A 22,358-nucleotide genomic window follows, 5' to 3' on the forward strand; every position below is an offset into this window, starting at 1 on the left:
GGCTTGCCGGTTTACAAAACAAGGCAGAGGGAGATAAGTCGGATTGAGTTGTGGCAATTTTCTTAAAGTAATGACTAAAATAACCAAAATCGGTGCTAATTGTACAATGAGAAGCAACTATTTTTCCTGATAGAATCATTGCTTTCATGGAATCGCAGAATTAACAATGGGAGATTTTTCCTTAACAACAGTCCAAATAGAGTTTTATTCAACCAAAGTTTTGCTGGACAGTGCTGAAACAATATTGTCAAAGGGCTATGGTATAATATTTCAATTTCAGCTGATAGTCGATAAAAATCAATAAAGGTGAAAGTAACTAATATAATAATCATTGTTGATAACCATTGTATGGGGTTATTTTCTGTGTAATAAGAAGGATAATCCCCTCCGAGGCGGTCAGCTCTCAGGAAAGGATGACTTTCACAGAGGGTCTTCGCCTCCACAGTGGTCATTATTTCCTGATAGCTGACTGCCTTGTCAGGGATTATCCCTTATGTATTTTACTCCACAGTATTAACTTTGATGTTACCATTCTCCCGTTGTCCCCCTCTTTTCCTCAATTCGCCCTGATGGTAAATGCAGAATAGTTATGAAAACAATAGTCCGTAAACCACTGGTGTATGTATATCATGTTTTTCAAAAATAGATTTGTAATGGTTCCTATTATGAATTATAAAGCAAGGAGGTGCATTGGCTTATGTCTCTCTCAGGTGCAACTGGAGTTATACTGGTATTATTTGCTGCCACTTTTCGTATTACTCTCAGATGGCCTTTTTTCCCCCAAGAAAAGCAGAATGTAATTTGCATTTCTTTCTGTTTTTGACACTGTAAATGACATGTCACTAATAAAACTGCTTGTAGGAACAAATTGGAATTGGAAACTCATTCAGTCTCATGTTTGCTAACTTACTATGAAGCCAACTGCACACACAAACACAGTGAACCTTCATATGTATTCATTGTCTCAACGTATATTTTCACTGGAGATTCATAGGATACATAAAATTGCTTAATCATTGAGTGCCAAATTAGCCATACTTTTTTGTGTTCGATTTAACTAATGATAACTAGCTTGCTACCCACCTCCTGTATATGATGTGGGAAGTTCCAACGTGACTTAAAATTACTGTCAAAGTAAATTCATGAATGGCTTCAGACGACATTGTATGGGCTTGTGCTATTTATTAAGCATCAGTGACAGTACAAGAAATCAGTTGCATTGCAATATCGTCTTCTTACTAGGTTCTGAGCTGTTGGGTCCAGGTTCTCCACGATGTCATTTTCGATGGATAGATGGATGCAGCTATGCTAGCTACGCTATCCGTATGTGTTCGCTTACCTGTGGGTGGTATATTTTTAGAGGAGTTGAGGGTGGAGGTGGGGTGGCAGGGCGTTCCCGACCACGCCCATACAATCCTGAGGTTTTTTCAATACGGATTTTATGCCTGATTTGAAATGTGTTATTACAGTTATTGACATTATTTTGAATAGATATTTGGTGGTGTGGTGGATACATCCCTCTATGATAATTTATGGTTATTTCAACTATTTTCAGCCACTTTACAATCACTTCAAATTGTACGGTCTCATGCACACTCCAGTCTACATTCTAAGGCTCCATTTTGCCTCCCTACTGGAACATTTACAGCTTGCTACTGGCTACCTAACCTATCATTACTTACCTTTATCATGACTTACTAGTTGGGTTGCCTGATGCCCAGTTTTCCTGCAGAGTGTGTGGTTTTCAAATTATTTGTACAGGACCAGCAATATAATGTCTGAGTAATTCATTGAAAGCATTTACGGTATTGCGTAATTTTTAATGTGAATTCGCAACTCAACCGACCCGGGTCCGTCATCCGTACCGGTAGCTCTACTCACTGACCCACCCCCCCCTTTGCCATTGGTCCCAACCACACTACCATCCCGCAAGCCGATCTTACTGCCCCACCCCACCGTGTCTGCCGTCGGTCGTGACAGCTACCCATGCTGAAAAAAATGGATTTTGTCCTACCAGTTGACATTTGTTTCATCTTGCAAGTGTGAGACAGCCTGAAAGCGTGTGTCACTCCAAAGGCGTGAGAGTTGGCAACCCTGATAACAATAATGATACTGTGTTAGTCTTGTCAGTGTTCTGTATTTTGAGTTTTGTTTTTGTGAAGTGATTGCTCCTGATATACCTTATATAGCCTCTGCTTTGTATTGAAAGTTGGGATGGCATAGCATTTTGGAACACTGTGTGTATTGTCTTCTTAAGTGATAAAATATGTGCTATTCTCTCCCTTAGCTGAGGATGAGGAAGAAACCATTGCAGCTCAGGAGGTGGTCGAAGGGGGAGCTGATCACTCTGAGCTCGGCGACCTGGCAAGAGAAGGTACTTTTATACTTGCATATCATGGGACCTCAAGTATTTCAATGAACATGAAAGATGTATTATTGGCTGTTTTCTTGGGGGCCATGAACATTTTTAAACTCAGTTATCAGTTTATCAGTGGTACATCTGTTTGGGACACAACTGAAGTCATGCCATTTCATATTTAATTTTTTGACAATATTTATCAAAAAGTACATATTTATTCTGTAAATTGCACATTAAGCTAACAAAATGGTCCTTGTATTACATCCACAAAAAGGCTGTTATTTCCTGTTGATTGCCTGACCAAAATGACAATAAATGAATAAGTGTTTGTTTTTAAAAGATTGCGCACAAAGCGTGACCCAGTAAGAAGTCAAAAGTGTTAAAACTGAAAATGTCTTCAATGCTTCATGCCATTACACCAAATAAGGATCTGCGGAGTAACATAAATTGTCGGTTGGTGCAGGTCTTTCTTTACTACCGCTCTCACTTGTTTGGTCTGTTTGGATGTTTGGTTACATACCCAACACCATAACTGCACTGGGAATGCTTGTCCCTCCAATGAGTGGCGAACAAACTAGTACAATTCCCCTGAATTCTCCTATCTTACAAACTTAATAAATCGTGCCGTACTCTCCAGACCGAGCTAACCCAGCTTCACTGTTTCACGGGATCGTTGTGGATCTCTTGCTTAAATAGGCACTGCCCATGTAAATGGCTGCACTGAATTTACTAATGAACTGGCTGGCGACATGCCTACCGGGCAGGAGCTTACAGACTAATGAGAAACCTTCATATCTATAAAAATATGTTCTCATAAGGAAAATGAAACGAGTATTATAACTATCATTGGGTATAATCCAAGACATCCAGAAAATTTAGGGAAGAGTATTGCAAAGCAGTTGAAAGCAAGATTTTTTTTTTTTTTTTTTGGTATTTCATTTTTTTGTTTGGTTTTATTCATGACTTAAGTTGTACAGGTCTGGCATCTGCATTGACGCTAGGTGGGTAAATATAAATATGCAAGTACAGGGGTTGGCACAAAGGGTTCAAAGTCACTTGCCCTTTGGGCAAGTAGAGCTGGTGTATACTTGCTTGAATGTTGTGCTCAATTTCCCAAAAATAAAACCCCATATGAAACATTTCTGGTTATTTTGTTTTAAGTTTTACATAGTTTATTGACTGGGCTTCATTTTTATCATTTATAATATTAGCACAGTTTTTTTTCTATTTTGAAAATAAAGTAATTCATTGTGAAGAATTGCCATGGAAAAAAGGCATGGTTGACATTTATGATCAACAAAATAACATTTGGTCTTTCATGTGAGGGCTCTGTATACTGGGAGTTTTGTTTAAGTGCCTTAGTATTGTCTGGGAGTGCTTGGACCCTGTAAATCACTGCTTGCTCCTATTTCTTTTTGTTTTTGTGTTTTGCACTGATGAGCCATCGTATGAAAATGCTAAATGCATGTCCAGAGTTTACAGATGTTTAACGTTCTGTTTTCCAGGTGAAATGAGTCTTGACGAACTGTTGGAGAAGTATAGAGGAGCATACAGCGATGATTTTGAAATGCCTTCAGCCTCAGTTTCCCCCACCAGCTCTGAGGAGGAGTCCGTCACCTCTGGAGATGTTGAGGAAGATAGTGATGGAGACCACAGCAGCAGACAAAGCAGCAGCTCCTCTGGTATCAACTTTGAATTCTCTTGGACTGTTAAAGGCTGCCTTTAACAGCTTTTGGGCTCATCTCTGGGAAACAGTGCTAATTAACCTTGCAGAAATCATTAAATCTGGTTGTCTAAATGATAGCCTGTGTCAGTTATCAAAATAACAATTTAGATATGAGCACCAGAGGATGTACCATGTACGGAGATTCTGGGTAGATGTCCTTAATTTCAGTTTCCATCAAAATGTTTATCGATTTATATGGTCTTGGTTTGTCTTAACCAAATTCATAGAACTCCAGAATTTTGTAAAAGCCTGTTACAGTTGAGGCCAAAAGTTTACATACACGTAGGCTAAAGACATTCAAACTCAATTTTTCACAACTCCACACATGTCAGGTTTCCATACATTTTCTGTGCTAAGTCAATTAGGGTATCTGCTTTATTTCCATAAGAGGTAATTTCAAAATAATAGCTAAGAGACAGATTTATTTCAGCTTTTATGTACTATATCAGATTTTCAGTGGGTCAAAAGTTTACATACACTTTGACCCACTGGATTTATGATTTTCTTAACTTTTTGGACATAATGATCAGTGCTATGTATGGAGGAAAAAGGGTGAGGCTTTTAATCCGAAGAACACCATCCAACTGTGAAGCATGGGGATGGCAGCATCATGTTTGGGGGTGTTTTGCTAGAAAAGGGCCTGGTGCACTTCAGATAATAGATGGCATCATGAGGAAGGAGGATTATCTACAAATACTGAAGCAACACCTCAAGACATCAGCTAGAAAGTTAAAACTTGGTTGCAACTGGGTCTTCCAGCAGGACGGTGATCCTAAGCATACCTCTAAAGTTGTAACAAAATGGCTTAAAGACAACAGAGTGAAAGTATTGGAGTGGCCATCACAAAGCCCTGACCTGTATCACATAGAAAATTTGTGGACTGAACCGAAAAAGCGTGTCCGAGCAAGGAGGCCCACAAACTTAACTGAGTTACACCAGTTCTGTTGGGAGGAATGGGCAAAAATTTCGGCAAAGTATTGTGAGAAGCTTGTGGAAGGCTACCTCAAAGCATTTGATTCAAGTTAAGTAATTAAAAGGCAATGCCACCAAATACTAACAAAGTGTATGTAAAAGTTTGACCCACAGAAAATCTGATATAGTACATAAAGGCTGAAATAAATCTGTCTCTTCGCCATTATTTTGAAATGACCTCTTATGGAAATAAAGTAGATACCCTAATTGACTTAACACAGGAAATGTATGGTAACATGAAATGTGTGGAGTTGAGTAAAATTGAGTTTGAATGTCTTTAGCCTAGGTGTATGAGAACTTTTGGCCTCAACTGTATCTTTCATTAATCTGTCCAGTTTACCATTCTGGTGTTTTGCCCTCTTTCCTTCTTTTACCTTGCTCCACTCAGATGGCTCAGAAACTGTAGAAAGTGATGATGAAGGTGGCGAAGGGATGGAGATCCTGCTAAAGGGAGGAGAACGCAGTCCCCCTGGCCCTGCTGCCGCACGGCCTAAGGAGATCAGCCACATCGCTGCAACTGCTGAGAGCTTGCAACCTAAGGGCTATACACTTGCCACCACACAGGTAACCTTGTTACCCATTAGCTGTCACTCACGTACAGCTACTGTTTTTCTCGATTTGCTTCTGTACTCCACATTTTTAGATTTTTCAGTTTAATTCAATTTAATTTGTGACTATTGAATATTGTTTTAATGTCGTCCCATCCCCATACAAGAAATCATCACATACTGTAGAGTACAGACAAACGTACGGGAGTGGGACGCCATTAAAACTATTCAATTGTCCACTAAATCTTGGCGATGTTCCAGCTTCACGTCAGATCTGGTGCATGAAACATGAACACAACTGAGCTACGAATGAACGCTTACGGTAGTGTGAAATATCCTCGTTATAAAATAACACGAACCTGTTTAAAGACACTTAATTTAAAAAATAACGTATATAACTGAAATATTTTGAGCAGTGATGCTCACATATTGAGGATGCAATCTTATTTGTGTTCAATAGATAGATGGAGACAGAGAATCAATGCTGTCGTTCTCTTCTGACTTAGTCCAGAAAACAGTATCAGCTAGGCCTATCAGAAGACCTATGCTTTAGCCATGCTCAGAAGTTCTCAAGAATAATTATATTTTCTAAAAATTGACGGAAATCAACAATGACATTTCGCTGGGTACAGTGTCTTTTACAGCTACCGCTGAGTGCATGCGTAAGGCGCTGATGATGAGACAAAACTTTTGGTTATGCTGGGCTATAAAACGCTATTCTAAAAGAAAATCCGACAAGGGCAACAAGATCGTAAACAGCATGTGTGGTATTATGCACAACTACCCAGACGTCACAAATGACCGTTATATTTCACAAATTGATCATCCAAGACACTATATGACCACTCAGTCTTGAAAGGGACATCTCCACACACAAAACCAATGGCAAGGTTGTATATTTATTTCATATTTAGTCCCAGATATTATGATGCAGATGAGACTATATGGAGGGGGTATTTTTTAAATGGACGACCTGCGCGACAGTGGTGACACTTAGAAACTCTATTCGGCATAGTTGTCGTGTATCATCTACTGATAAAACTAGAAAACAGAGAATTTTCAACTCATAGTTTGGTTGCAGGAGGAATGAATATCTGAGTTGAACAATCTAGGGATGCTGACCACTGTGCGGCTTGCATGAGGGGATTAATATGGAGTCGGTACCCCCTTTGCTGCTATAATAGCCTAACCCTTGCTGGCTTTCCGCTAGATTTTAGAACATGGCTGCAGAGATTCACTTCCTTTCAACCACAAGAGCATTAGTGAGGTTTGGTGCTGATTTAGGGAGAAATGGCCTGGCTCACCATTGGTGTTCCAATTCGTCCTAAAGGTGTTTGTAGTGCATAAAATTAGTACATTAGCATTGTAAAATGAGTAGGTTTGTCCACATACATTTGGCAATGTAGTGCTTTCAGCACCTGGTGATGTGTATAGGGCACAGGCATCAAGCAGCCATTGCATGTGAAGGAGATGCAACAAAGTACTAAACATAACTGCTTTCATTTCCATAACGTTACTAAGTCCCAAACATGATGATGCCCTGAAATGAGGAGTGTTATGTATAAAAAGTGCTGGAATTTCTACATGGTGAAACTAAAACATAAAAATACCCTTTGATAAAAGATGATAATCTGCGCTTTAACCACACGTGACTTGACTACAAATCTAAAATTGTGGAGTACGGAGCCAAATATAAAAAAAAAAAAACAGCAAGAATGTCTTTGTCCCAAACATTACGGGAGGTCACTAACCATTGTCATGTTAATGCAACAGAGTAAATCCAGAGTGAATCAAAGGTCTTCACTTTTGTTTGGGAAATTGATTGGGTTAAGCATTATAGGTTGGAGGATACGCCTAATTTTAAGATTAATGTCTGACATGATGCTAAATTCATCACTGTGCTGCTGCAGGTGAAGACGCCCATTCCCTTCCTCCTACACGGCACATTGCGGGAATACCAGCACATCGGCCTGGACTGGCTGGTCACCATGTATGAAAAGAAGCTGAATGGTATCCTGGCTGATGAGATGGGGCTGGGAAAAACTATCCAGACCATTGCTCTGTTGGCTCATCTTGCCTGTGAAAAAGGTAAAAAGTCCTGGACAAAAGTTACTTTGTAGCTTTAACTTACAGTGCCTTTGGAAAGTATTCAGACCCCTTCACTTTTTCCACATTTTGTTATGTTACAGCCTTACTCTAAAATTGATTTAATTCATTTTTATTCTCATCAGTCTGCACTCAATACCCCATAATGACAAAACAAAACAGATTTTTAGAAATTTTTGCAAATTTATTAAAAATAAACTGAAATATCACATATACAAGAGTATTCAGACCCTTTACTCTGTACTTTGTTGAGCCATCTTTGGCAGCGATTACAGCCTCGAGTCTTCTTGGGTATGACTTTACAAGCTTGGCACACCTGTATTTGGAGTATTTCTCCCATTGTTCTCTGCACAGCTATTTTCAGGTGGCATTTGTGCGTGTTTTGAGCTTAGGCTAGGCTAGTGTTCCCTGGTTTGCTTAAGACTACTCCTTTTTAAATGGCTTATTATCTCCCCTAAGATGATCTAAAACTACACATTAGAACACATCCTCTCTAATTTCCATTCATTCTTGTGTAGGAAACTCATTCTCCTGTGTCGTATCATACAACATGTATTTATGCCTCCACATTATGTTTTCGGGTTGTCCGTCCGTCCGTCCGTCTGTCCCATTCTCGTGAACACGATATCTCAGGAATGCCTTGAGGGAATTTCTTCAAATTTGGCACAAATGTCCACTTGGACTCAAGGATGAACTGATTACATTTTGGTGGTCAAAGGTCAAGGTCACTGTGACCTCACAAAACATGTTTTTGGCCATAACTCAAGAATTCATACGCTAATTATGACAAAGTTTCACACGCATGTCTAATAGGATACAATGATGAAGTGCTGATAATTTATATCCAAACTAGCTACTGGTTGGCAGAGGCATACAACCGCGAGGCGGTATTTCTAGTTTTTTGATGTACTGCGAGCACCCCCTGTACCCATGATGAATAATAACAAAAAGATTGTTTGTGAAATGGAAACTGAATAAAATTGTGTACTTTTAATACAAGACTAGTGCTAGCCAGCTGCTTCTTTTAACACTGGAGCCGCAAGCCGCGCACATGGAGCATGTGCTGAGCAGTGCACACTGCTGTCCCCGCAGGCCCTTGCAGGGCTGCTGGTCATAGTCTGCACTGCCACAGGTTGGATTTGATCTGAGTCCGTAGTGCTCACCCATGTGTCAAACATTGCTTCTACTGAGTGAACTACCTAACAGTCCCTCCTGGCCATGTTTGCTTCTGGAATGTAGTATACATCCCTGCACAATGCCCGCTTGCCATGAAATATGTCAATCCTTGTGTTTCTACCCCACGTAATGCATTTTTGACAGCTGCTCTTTAAAAAAGCAAAAATGACCTCTCTCCTTTTCTCTTTCTGTCACTCAGGTAATTGGGGTCCTCACCTGATCATTGTACCAACCAGTGTAATGCTCAACTGGGAGATGGAGTTGAAGCGCTGGTGTCCTGGTTTCAAGATTCTGACTTACTATGGAAGCCAGAAGGAGCGTAAACTGAAGAGACAGGTATAGTCAATGAAACTGAGAAGTCATTAAGGCAGCATAGCAGATAAAACATGAAAAAACACCAAAGATGATAAAACCTATAAAATTACAGTGTTACAGGCCGCTTTCACATGATCAGCATCAGAATTCCTGGTATGGCCTGGCCATTAAATTCCTATGGAGGGGAGCATTGATGCCCAACTTGGAAGCATCACCAAATGACAAGTTGTGATCCTCAAAGTTCAAATTGTTTGAACTTTGACCTTGTCTGAAGCTGTCATTTTGTAGTGGGTCCAGTCACATCACTACTTGGAAGCAGGCAGATGTAAACGTGGAAGAGCATTTTGGGATAAACCCAGGATTTTTGGGTTCACTAAGCGAGTTCACAGTTTAGCTTTATACCACAGGCAACCTACTACTATCACAGCTTGTTTCAGTTTTTTTCCGATCCAACAGCTTTCCTGGATGGATGACTCGATTCTTGCCACGTGTATTCTAAATTAGTTAAGATAATTCATTAATCATTATGGGATATTTCTTAAAATGTAATTATAAAAAAGAAAGATATGATCACTTGGCATTCTAACAGGTAACACATTCCCTTGCGACATTTGCACCTAATGTAAAAAAGTTAGTTGTAGGGTTAACAGTATGAAAGTATGGATTTTTATCAAATTTCAGTTACTGAAATAAAATGCTGTATTGTACAACACGTAAAAAATAAATGAACATCACCAATAGGGATAGCTATTAACGGTTAACAATGGCTCAAAGCTTCAAGTTTTTATCAAGTTCCACTGCTCAACTAGGAAATTAAATCTGAGCTTTCACACTTAAAAAAAAAAAAAAAAAAAAGTTTGTTCTTTTGTTAAACATTAAAAGAAATTATATGTCACTTGCATATTTTAATGTTTGTATTGATCAGAACAGGCTAGCCAGCTAGCTTTACTGCCGTTTCTCCTTCTGTTAAACGTGATGTCAATAAGCTTGTCGCTTGCACCTCTGAAACAAAAATGCCGGAGTGACTTCCTCGTTCTTTCAGTGTTCGCATAAAGTATAATTTTGTAAATTAGAAGAATAATTCATATTTTAATGCTCAAAATTATCAGAACAGCTTAGCCGCCAAGCTTTAGTGCTGTTTTTCCTTCTGTTAAATGTGACATTAATTACGTTTGTTGCTCCTGTGCTGTCAAATACGGCTGTTATATGCAGCTATTTGAGCATAGCTGTACCCTACAAAAACTGGAAGCTTAGCAACATTTTTTCCAATCCTCATTAACGGCTGGTGGAAGTGTTGCTATGCTATGCATTTGTAAACTTCTGGGTTAACAGTGCTTATGCAAGACAGGTCTTTAGTACCTGATTTGACCCAACCGAACAGCGATTAAAAATTGTTTAAAATTAAAAAAAAAACTGGCCCCGATACCTGACAAAATCACTGAATGCCTTCGGGCTCCATCAGCATGCTGACCTCCAGTGTAGCTTTGCAAACCACGTCAAAAGTGTGTCCATAAACCAGTCAGAGGTCTGAATATAGCTGAATGAACAGTGGATCAGTTTGACGCGTCCAGGCAAAAATTCAGGGGAGATTTTTTTATTTATTTAAAAAAAGAATATTGCTGCTGGGTCTCTCATTGAGGCACTGCACTGTGGTGCATGGATGAGCCCTGCAGTCTCTGTTGGAATCAGGACTATGCTGGTGCCAAATGTGGCTAGTAGCTCCATAAGTCAACACACAATCGGTGATTGCGTCGCCCAGCATACAGGATTGTTTAGTTGGTTTAGGAGTCTTGTTTTCCTTGGCTGTCTAGTAGCGACACCCTCCCTCCCTCCTGCCCACTGGTCAGTCAGGTGCCTGTGGACACTGTTAAAGATACATATTAAAGTTTGGGAGGAGGACTGTGGCTGCATACATTACTAAATTAGCAGTGGGGCTCGCCCAGGAATGTGGCGGTGGTTGCAGACAATTGGCCATTCCAAATTAGGGTGGGAATTGGACATGGTGAGCCCCACGTTGGATGCAAACAAATAAACTAGTCAACGATCATCTATTGTTTTTCTTCAAAAGGACCCATTTTGTTCTTTTGTCCATTTAGAAGGCCTAAATGTCTTTACAATCCAAAATGAGAGTATGGCCTAGTGCATCTTGTCATGGAATAAGAACCTTATTTGTGCATTCATCTGTTCTTATAGGGTTGGACAAAGCCCAATGCATTCCATGTGTGCATCACCTCGTACAAACTGGTATTGCAAGATCACCAAGCCTTTCGGAGGAAATCATGGCGATACCTTATTCTGGACGAGGCCCAAAACATCAAGAACTTCAAATCACAGCGCTGGCAGAGCTTACTCAACTTCAACAGGTTCGAAGGGGAATCGGAGGGGCAGTTTTGGGCTTTTCATGGTATTTTCATGTGGTTATACTCCCATATTTGGGCTTAAATATTAATGCAGTGATCTCTCAGATTTGGGACAATGAATGTTATCATATTTCTAAACTAACCCAAGTTTGCGAGTGGTGCTTGATGTGGTGATTTATTGAATGCATCACTCGCCAGTGAGCGGTGCACAAACTTGGCTAATGCCTTTACTGATACTGAGGACAAAATGAGAAGCACCATTTAAAGATTAACAGGTTTTGTGTCACTTGGTGTATACCAAAACAATTGCTGAGCATTATAGAGGGAATACAATGACTACACACGTGCACCTCCACTAGATTGTCTGACTTAGTCGTCAAACCCCTCTCAAAATGTTAATGTTTTCCTATGTTTGGGTGTTTGTGTACTACAAACCCTTCTGTACAAAATTACATTTGGCATGGTATACAGCTTGTATGTCACCAGCAGTGTATGCGCGTGAGCTCGACAACACATTTCTCATAGAAAAGGTAGTTTGTAGCCTTTTTTTTGTTTATTGCAGTGGTGGTACAAGTGACAAGCAGTAACTGCTACTGTGCTGTTAGCCTTTATTGATCGCCGTACAAGGTTCATGTAAAGTAGCTAGCACAATCTGACAGCACTAACCCATAAAAATGTACTGCGCATGGTACTTGCTCAATCGAACGGTAAATGTGAAAAACTTTCGTTTACAGTGAGCGCCACCAAAATTTTCTGTCACACCCTCAATAAACGGCAAAACTCCCAGTAGAACATTGAAGTAACTCTTTTAATGTTATATATTTTCTGAAATGTTATCGATTCCGCTTGGCCACAGTGAGTGAAACTACGCGATCTGACCGTATAGTTTCTATGTACATTCTGTCAAAAGGATTCAGCCTTGTTGTTTGCTACCTAAACTTCACAGCACAGTCATTGCCGTTATTATGCTTGTAGCATGGTGTGTCTCTTTTCAAAATCCATTTCAACCATTCACAAATGACCTGGGACTTTGACGTTATAAGGCGGTATCAATTCTCCAGTGAAAATATTGCCCTGGCTATATCAGTCAGAATTCACATTGCGCCGTGGGTCTGGACGGTTTCATGCTTGTTTCTTAAAAACAATGCTAAACCTGGTCATCTTGAATGACTCCCAATGTATACAAGAAAAATATCCAGTAATTATTTTAAATATACTGAGAGAAGAGAAATCCATGGTTAAGAGAGACCAGTAGAAACTTTTATATAAAGCCAATTCCCCCACACTAACAGGAATGAGTGATCTGTCATGCCCGGTTAACACATTCATTAGTAAATGTGTATCAGTGATGTGAAATTCATTCTAGGGCTTATTATCTAATGTTTGCACTATATTTTACTTACTACTCCCAGTTTTTCGGTTCCTGTCAGGCTTCTTCCCGATCAGCTCCAGTGTGTTTTTTCCTACAATACCCAGAACTATACCCCAATCATTTGATTCAAGTTAAGCAATTAAAAGGCAATGCCACTGAATACTAACAAGGTGTATGTAAAAATCTGACCCACTGAAAATCTGATATAGTACATAAAGGCTGAGTACTTGTGTAACATTTCTTGCTGAAAGAGCAGGGTTGGTGTATTAGCAGCTTTCCTGCTTCCAACCAAAGAACTTTTTTTTTTTACCTTCTGCTACCCCATAGTGCGTGGGTGACTTCATTACAAGGCAGAAAGACCTTGCTAATTAATATTAGCTTTTCAGTACCGTAGTACTGGGAGGGTTCTTTGGCTAACTGCAGCTCTGAGGTTGTGAGTGTCCAGGTCTGCAGCAACTCCTAGCTACCTCTTTTTCATGTTTGCTTTACACTTTGAGGAGAAGGATATACTTGTGCCGCAAGTCTGGCCACAAGTATCTTTAACAAAATTCAGTCCCATCAAGATTTGAGTGCAACAACTAGAGGAAAACTAAAACAAGGGACACTGAAAATTCAAGTGGAGCTGAATTTTTAGAGGCGAATAAAGAGCATTAAATAAGCTTGTTGGATGCCGTCGGTGTCCCCCAGCTTGCTGGGATAGCTTGAGGAAAGAATAGTACTGTGAAATGAGCGGTCATGAGCGACAGTAAGAAGGCCCATTTAATTATAGTTCAATTTTATTATGTCGACTACTAGTGGTTTTATTGTGGGGACTATTTTGAACATTTCAGACGTTTGCAAAAGTCCTTGTTCCTTGTACTCTAAGGAATGTTGCGAAATGTAAACTTAAAATCTGGAACACAGCTGTAACCTTGCCTATCTCCTCTTCCCTACAGTCAGAGGCGTCTGCTACTGACTGGTACACCCCTGCAGAACAGTCTGATGGAACTGTGGTCCCTCATGCACTTCCTCATGCCTCACGTCTTCCAGTCGCACCGTGAATTCAAAGAGTGGTTCTCAAATCCCCTCACTGGCATGATCGAGGGCAGCCAGGAGTACAACGAAGGCCTAGTCAAGAGGCTCCACAAGGTAGTAGGGCTCTTGGCACATTGCTGGGTACAAATTGTGTCCCAGCTCTGGGGTTATAGTTGTTTGATCATATACGTATATTCTGCATTTTAATTTGTCCCCCTTCAGGTCCTACGGCCTTTTCTCCTGCGAAGAATTAAGGCCGACGTGGAGAAGCAGATGCCCAAGAAGTATGAGCATGTGGTGCGCTGTCGTCTCTCCAAAAGACAGCGGTTCCTTTATGATGACTTCATGGCACAAGCCTCGTGAGTTACCCGAGCTCAATTTCTTTATGTGCAGGGAAGAGCCGTGATTACTGGGCTGCATGATCTGCCTATGCAGAAGCATTGTGTTATTACTTATCCAACAGCTCTCCAAAAGGACAACTTTTTCATGTGATTAAATTGCTGTTTAGCCTTTTTTATTTTACAACCTCACAATTGTATGATTTTAAATAATAGTCAAATGCTATACATTTCTCCCTTGATTGAATTCTCAAAAAATCAACAGTGGATCCTGTGAACTTGGGGTGCTGCTGTAACAACTGCAGCCTCTCTGTGTGAAAATATTTCCAATCCATGAAAGACTTCTTTGAGCTTATTATAAATTTATATTTAGCTCTGCGTTAGTACCACCAGTGGCCTGCGTTACATGGGGGCTTCATTGCAATTGCAGGCATATACACTATTTGGATCAAAAGCGGGAATATGTTTTTACAGCATCCCAGCCATAGATGTAGCGAGCACCCCAAGAGGGAAGCGAGGGAGGGACTAGGTAGCCTTCGGAGGATCTATACAATATAAAACAGTGTGTCTGTGATCCCAGCTTTGCGAAAACAGGAGGGAAGGGAGACTGAAGAACTAACTACTATAGTACAGTCAGACTAATAGGGAGAATTTTCAGTGGACAGTATAGCACTCCATCACAAATAACCTGATCCGAGCATGTCAGGGTAGCTTATAGCTTTTAAATCCTGTTAGACATGAAAAAGGTTTTATACCTGCTTAACAGCCTTGGCTATCCAGGCAGCATTGCTGTTGTGAGCTAGCAACATTAGAAACTAGCTAGCCAACAACACCATTAGCTAGATTGTCTTTACTTGGCTAGAATTTTTAGTGCTAGCTTGCTAATTTCTTTAAATAATAATAATTTGGCACCCAACACGGGGTTGTGCACGTCCGATTCCCACCCCTAACTTGGAATGGTCAATTGTCTTCTAACCATCGGTAATTTGACTTCAACATTTTTATGTTTTATGAGGGATTCTGTTCACTGAATGTGAACTGTGGGGAATAGGCTATATTTAAGTGGTCTTGAGTATGAATGAAGGTTGCCCCCCTCACTTTTGGTATAATTTACGGCTCACTAGCAGGAGCTATGGATGGTATGATGCGAAGGCTGGACTATAGATCGACAACATCGTGGGTGATGTTGGAAATCGGGCTGCATAGAAAAAATTCATAACTATCCCTAAAAATTAGATGGTGCTGTTGTCATAGTTGTTTCAAAAGAAATTATTCCTTGCAGTAACACCATGTAATTGGTTGCACAGATGATGGACGTTCATCCGCGATGTGTTATGGGGCGTCTCTTGACCGTTGAGTAAGTTCGATTGCATACTTTGGATAAAAGCGCTATATAAATGCAGTCCATTTACCATACTCAGAATTTTTTTCTAATCTAGTATACATATGGCTACTTTTTGCTTACTGAAACTGAACATACTATGCCGTAGGAACACACTATATACTTATTTTACTTGTCAGTTAGTATGGTAAGTACAAGTAGTAGGAAGTTTCTAACATAGCCGTAGTATACATTCCATAAACTTTTTGCGTACCCAAAACAAACATACTATGCTGTGTAAACAAACTAAATTCAGATTTTATGTCACAGTATGAGTACGGATAGTATGCAGTATCGAACTCAACCTTTGAGTCCTCAAAGATTTTAAGGAGAGCTGGATTGGTTAATTTACATGTACATGGACCCTTGATAGAAGATGACCAAGTGTTGTAATAATCTGTGAATAACATCAATATGCAGTTTGAGATATCTGTAAAAATCAAGATTAGTGATTTTTTCTTGACAGTGAAACTATGAGGTGCATGTCAGATCTGAAATTGTATTGGGTTCATACTTGTTGTGAGGTTATGCCAAAAACAGAGAGCAGTACTCAACAGGAACGTGCTTCTTTGGAAATCTAGAATGCCATACAAAATTACAAATAAATATATATACCTACAGTATATATCAAACAACATATGAAGGCCAGTTGTAGCTGGGATTTCTTGACCAATATTTTATGACATTGGAGACTTTTAATCGCAAGTTAGGATCTTCCTCTGCTGACAATTTTTGATTTTGTCATTTACTCTCCATTTCAAAATGTTGTCTGTTTAATCTAGCTAAAAAAACGAACATTAGTGAATTTGTTTATCTAGTGCCTCATCAGGGAAATCCAAATCATTTCCATGGTTATGTGGGGATTCTCCTGTTTTTACCGCAACACGATACACCGAGATGCATTAAAACTGTTATGAAACACCCTTACCTGATGAAAACATTTGAGGGATTTTATGCAACGCACTTAATTAGGTAAAAGGATATTAACCCTTAAGTAAAACATTAAGGAAAAATAAGTAATCCGACACCGTAGGTCTAGTTTTTATCAGTGAAAGGACGGTCTGACAGTGCCACCTAGCGTGCATGCTAGGATAGGCTACCAAAAGTAAAAGCTTTCTGAGAGGATGAATAATTACTTTTCTTTGGCATGGATCCATTTGAAGACAGTATCGGGTGAGTTTGTTAAGTCTTTAAATCTGTCATTATGGTGAGAAAAAGCTAAACAATTTTATTGGTAGGTTTTGAGTTTCTGTGCAAACGCGCGAAAACACGCTGGTATAATGAAACAATGACGGTAGCCTAATGCATATACTGTCCGCTTCGTTCCGTTGCTACCATAACATAACGACCTACAGCTGCAGTTTCTCGCTGCATTTACTAATATTGAATATGAACAAAAGACGCAATTTATGCTGTAAATCGTATTCTTAATTTAATCTCTAAATCGACTGTAGCTTAGGGTTGTAACTAGGTAGTTGTTTCGTAGGTGACTTAACTCGTCTTAACTATTGCCGTAGGGTCTAGTTTTTATCAGTGAGGGGACGGTCTGACCGTCGAGAAGCATTGGAAGACAGTGTCAGGTGAGTTCGTTTAACTTTTAAATCTGTCATTATGCTGAGAAATAGCTAAACCATTTTATTGATAGGTTCTGAGTTTCTGTGCAAACGCGCGAAAACACGCTGGTATAATGAAACAATGACGGTAGCCTCATAGTCCGCTTCGTTCCGTTGCTACCATAACATAACGACCTACAGCTGCAGTTTCTCACTGCAATTACTAATATTGAATATAAACAAAAGACGCAATTTATGCTGTAGTCTGCCAATGTCTAAATAAATAATACGGTCCATTTGAAGACAATATCGGGCGAGTTCATTTAGTCTTTAAATCCGTCATTATGCTGAGAGAAATCGTATTCTCAATTTAATCTCTACATTGACTGTAAGCTTAGGGTTGTAACAAGGTAGTTCCCTGCACTTAGAGCGGTAGGCTACTGCCCTCTAGGGTTTTCGACACACTTGTTCCTCGTTATGGTAATACATTTTGTTGTACGTCGCTCTGGATAAGAGCGTCTGCCAAATGCCTGTAATGTAATGTTATGCAATATTCCGTAGCAACAAGATAAACCCGACATTAGCCCTAAAATATGCCAATACAGCAGTGACAACGCTGCTCACTGAATAACGACATACACGAGACAATTTTTCTTTAATTATACTATGTCATTCTACAGTCAATATCTGGGACTACACATTGAATAAATATACAATCTTACCATTGGTTTTACGCGTAGAGATGTCCCTTTTGCGACTGAGTGGTCATATATTGTCTTGGACAATCCGTTTGTGATTCCTGTTGCTTACGGCGTTGTCGCCGTTTTTCGTACAATTTGGCTTGATTGACAATTCATTTATTCAGTAGGTGAAAGTATAAGCTTTCTAACGATGTATAACATGTCTGATTTTGCTTTTGGAATAGCGTTTTATAGGTCAGCGTAACCAAAAATTTTCTCATCTGCCAATGTCTAAATAAAACGGTAGGCTGCTCTGCGCGCAGGTCGCAAGTTGATATTTCGTCTTGTTTCGTTTTTTCTCAATGTTGTATTTATTTTTTGAAATGTGTATTTATGTGTTATTATTCTATCTGTTTCTGAGGCGCTCTGAAATGTGCATTCTCTGCTAAGCTGAGCAATGGATTGGAATATGTGTTTGACGCCTATTTTAGTTGCGGCGCGGAAGCGCTGCAGCTCTACATACACTCTGGACCATCTAAATGCTGTTTTATACTTTTGCGTAGGCTGCATAGTTTTCGTTGTGTGCGGCACTCGTGAAGGGCTAAATCATTTGTGCGGCATATTGCACAGGTTGCGCAGGCCACGTAATTAGATTGTGTTACTGACCGTCAGTTCAAAAGACAACACCTTCATTCATATTTCCAAACCTACTAAATACTGCACCAATGACCACAGAAATGTTCAGCTAGATGTAACTTGTTGCAACGAAGACATTCACCTGACAAAAGTGCTTTTAGTCGCATATTTAACGTTGCCTATCGGTTTTATGAATCAACTGTTATAACCTATTAGTCAAAGCCGTATGCCAGTGACCTCATGTCAGCAGTCAACCAATCATCTTCTTTACGGCGTATGCGGGCACTGGTTACTAACTACGCGCTTTTAATTTCTTGAGGAGGTCTGCGTCTTCAATGCGGCCGTGGTCTGCAACCGTCGCACATGCCGCACATTGCGCACAGCCCCTACACAGACCCATTTTTACGTGTACTATGCAGAAGTATAAAACAGCCTTTAGTGTTACAGCATAGTAAAGGCCTTTACGCCTAGCGGCTAGGAGACATCCATGGCAATGCAGTAGATATGTTGGGTGAAGGTATATGATCATGAGGACAAAACCACTTAAAAACCGCTCCAAAGAGGGCGCAATTGTGCCAATGCTTGGACCCCTCCCAACGCCGCTTGCGGCTTTAATTTACTTTACAATAATAATTGTAATACATATTTGAATATATATCATATGTGTGTGTATACATATGTGTATGTATATATGTATGTGTGTGTTTGTTTGTGTGTGTGTGTGTATATATATATATATATATATATATAATGTATGCACACACACATGCATACATACAGTTGCAATCTAAATTATTCCACCCCTCTGGAAACTGTAAATATTTTTAAATGTATGCTTTTTGGGAGACTTGAAACTAAAAAAAACAACATGTATGTCACGTGTGTTCTGTTAAAATTCAAAATAAAAATGTATTTTTTTAAGATTTCCGAGTAGCATGTAAATTTTGTATTTCAGCCATATCATAAATATTCAACCCCCATTCAATATCACCATTTTTTAAATATTTGCTGGTCTGTAGTGACTAAATTTTGTGGAAACACACTTAAGCCCTTAGGAAATCCATAATGATACTGTTTGCTTCGCCTGTGATCCCACTGATGCACTTCACATCAATTTGAAGCTGACTAGCAAACATGCCAAAGACAAAGGAGCTCTCTCAAAAGTTAAGAGAAGAAATTAGTTAATTGCATAAAAAAGGCAATGGATACAAAAAGATCTCCAAGTTATTGAAAGTTCAAAGAGACACAATTGGCAACATCATAAGGAAGTTTAAAGTCATGGAATAGCAATAAACTTAACTGGACGTGGAAGGAAGAGTAAAGTTACATCAACTGCCAAGGATTACAGGATGACCTTTTGAAAGCTGGAACAAAAGTATGAGTACAGACGATAAGAAGGATATTGAACAAGCAAGGCCTTCATGGCCGGACACCTCGCTGCATTCCACTCTTAACCAGTAAGCATACGAAAAATCGACTTGAATATGCAAGACGTCATTTGGATAAGTCTATGGAGTTTTTGGAGAATATTTTATGGAGTGACGAGACAAAACTGGAATTGTTTAGACCCATGGATAAGCGGTATGTCTGGCACAAGAAAGGTGCAGCTTATGACAAGAAGAACACCATCCCCACAGTCAAGTATGGAGGTAGGTCAGTCCTTCTGTGGGGGTGTTTTGCTTCTTCTGGTACTGGGAATCTTCAGCGTGTGACTGGCACCATGGATTCCTTGAAACCAGGCCATTCTGGAGAAGAATGTTATGCCCTCAGTGCCTAAGCTGAAGCTTGGTGATCATTGGACTTTCCAGCAAGACAATGATCCCAAGCGTACATCCAAGTCTACCAAAGCTTGGTTCAGGGAACGATCTTGGAATGTCCTTGACTGGCCTTCTCAGTCCCCAGATTTAAATCCTATTGAAAATCTTTGGTGAGATTTGAAGAAAGCAGTGGCGTCACGAAAACCAAAGAATATCGGTGAACTTGAAGAATTGCACAGGAAGAAAGGGCCAAGATTCCAAAAGAGAGGTGTCAGAGGCTTGTGAGCACTTATAGGAAGCGTTTATTGGAAGTTATAAAAGCTAAAGGATGTTCCACAAAGTACTGATTTTGGGGGGTTGAATAATTTGCTCGTTGATTTTTTTGGAGAGAATTTCATTTTTTTTCCTTATAACAAATAGTAAACTCAGCTGTATGTTTTCAAAATCACTTGAACATGTTCTAATAAACATGTATTTCTGTTTACAAAGGCCTTAGTTGATACATTGTCATGAAATTTTATTCACATTACAAAGACATGTTATGGGTTAGAGGGGTTGAATTATTTTTATTGCAACTGTATATACATACACATGTGCATATGTGTCGATTGGATGATGGGCTGTGCACCCCTCCTGTGGTGGAATTGATTACTCTGCAGATGAGTCAGCCCGTGAGCAATTAAAAAAAGATATTTGATTGCTTGGCTTAAAGAATCTTTATAAGACTGTTTAGACTAAATAACTGACTGACTAACTAAAGGAAGTCGGTTTTAAGTGGGGACTTATGAAAAGAATTGACACCTTTTGTTTGTGAGGGTCTTTTTACAGATCTGTATAATAAAGGTCAAGACTTGTTAATGTACTTATGTCCCATCAAAATGGAGCTTTAACTAATTTATGCAGAGCCATATTAATGATTAGGAGTTCTCCCCCTTTCTCTATACATCTCGATCCCTTTCTGCATGGCTTCCTCTTAACTCTCTTAACTTGTCTTTGTCAGGACTCGGGAGACTCTGGCAAGTGGACACTTCATGTCCGTGATAAACATCCTGATGCAGTTGCGAAAAGTGTGCAACCACCCTGACCTGTTTGACCCCCGGCCCATACACTCGCCCTTCATCACAGCTCCCATACTCTTCTGCACTGCGTCCATTGTGCTGCAAGCTCTTGAGAAATCTGCTTTCAAGGTGAGTACTGGGACTCAAGTTTAAGCATAGGCAGTAAGCTGTTCTCTGATAGTGCTTTTTCACATCTTTCCCCTCAGATGTGCTATGCATGTGTTTTGGCCCCAGTCATAATTTTGTGTTTACATTTGTTACTTTTGCGTGTTTTTCTTAGTTTTGGTTGTCATTGGTTCTAATTGGTTGTTTCCGTCGTATCCAGGTGCTTGGCTTGAAAAAGCCGCCGTTTGCTGCCTACCAGCAGCGACTAGCTCTTCGAACTCGTAGTTGGTGTGGTGTGTTGAGAAATTGCTTTGTTTGGCTTGTTTGCCCCTACCTTTATTTCACTCCGATTCCCATCTAGCCCTTCTGGTTTGTTTGCTGATTTGATCTTGCGTATGACCATTGACTCGTTTCGTTCGACTCCGATTCTTGCCTTAGCCCTTCTAGTTTGTTTTCCCCGTCATTTTGTGTTTTTGACATTCGCTCTCGTATTTGATTACGATTCTTGTCTAGCCCCTCTGCTTCGTTTGCTGATTGGATTTCGTGTTTGACTGTACGCTCGTTTTTGACTTTGACTCATGTTTTGCCCTCTGCTCCCCGTATAGTGCTCCAGTTAGTTAGTGTACTCCCAGCTGGACCAAAAATCCTTCTATCGTGACATAAGTTGCTTATTTTGCTTTGTTATTTTTTCCTTTACTGTTTTTGAAGCTAATCTGGGTGGAGATCTAACGCTCCGTAGGGGGTATGCTATTTGGGCTTTTAGTTTTTGACTATCTGCTAACTGTCTGAAGTTCAGCATTCAAAGCCAGTAACCTTCGAAGCCGAGACAGCATTCAGTTATATTTGGATATGCAGTAGGGTTGGGCCGATGTAAAAATTTTCTAACCGGTTTGATATTAAGC

At 39.8% G+C, this 22,358-nt stretch overlaps 1 protein-coding gene across 7 annotated transcripts in view; it reads left to right on the plus strand.

Moving 5' to 3' along the window:
• The window catches only part of srcap (Snf2-related CREBBP activator protein), a 121,389-nt gene that overhangs the window by 47,382 nt on the left and 51,649 nt on the right, over positions 1 to 22,358 (plus strand). For all 7 annotated transcript variants that reach the window (XM_035404436.1, XM_035404437.1, XM_035404435.1 and 4 more), the window contains 9 exons: positions 2,288 to 2,374; positions 3,865 to 4,041; positions 5,446 to 5,621; positions 7,516 to 7,693; positions 9,087 to 9,223; positions 11,396 to 11,565; positions 13,870 to 14,062; positions 14,171 to 14,307; positions 21,294 to 21,480. In XM_035404436.1, the coding sequence (XP_035260327.1) occupies positions 2,288 to 2,374; positions 3,865 to 4,041; positions 5,446 to 5,621; positions 7,516 to 7,693; positions 9,087 to 9,223; positions 11,396 to 11,565; positions 13,870 to 14,062; positions 14,171 to 14,307; positions 21,294 to 21,480 (1,442 nt within the window). The remainder of the gene's footprint in view (positions 1 to 2,287; positions 2,375 to 3,864; positions 4,042 to 5,445; positions 5,622 to 7,515; positions 7,694 to 9,086; positions 9,224 to 11,395; positions 11,566 to 13,869; positions 14,063 to 14,170; positions 14,308 to 21,293; positions 21,481 to 22,358) is intronic.

The sequence above is a fragment of the Anguilla anguilla genome, chromosome 2 (genome assembly GCF_013347855.1).
Source record: "Anguilla anguilla isolate fAngAng1 chromosome 2, fAngAng1.pri, whole genome shotgun sequence".
In the NCBI taxonomy this organism is placed as follows: Eukaryota; Metazoa; Chordata; class Actinopteri; order Anguilliformes; family Anguillidae; genus Anguilla; species Anguilla anguilla.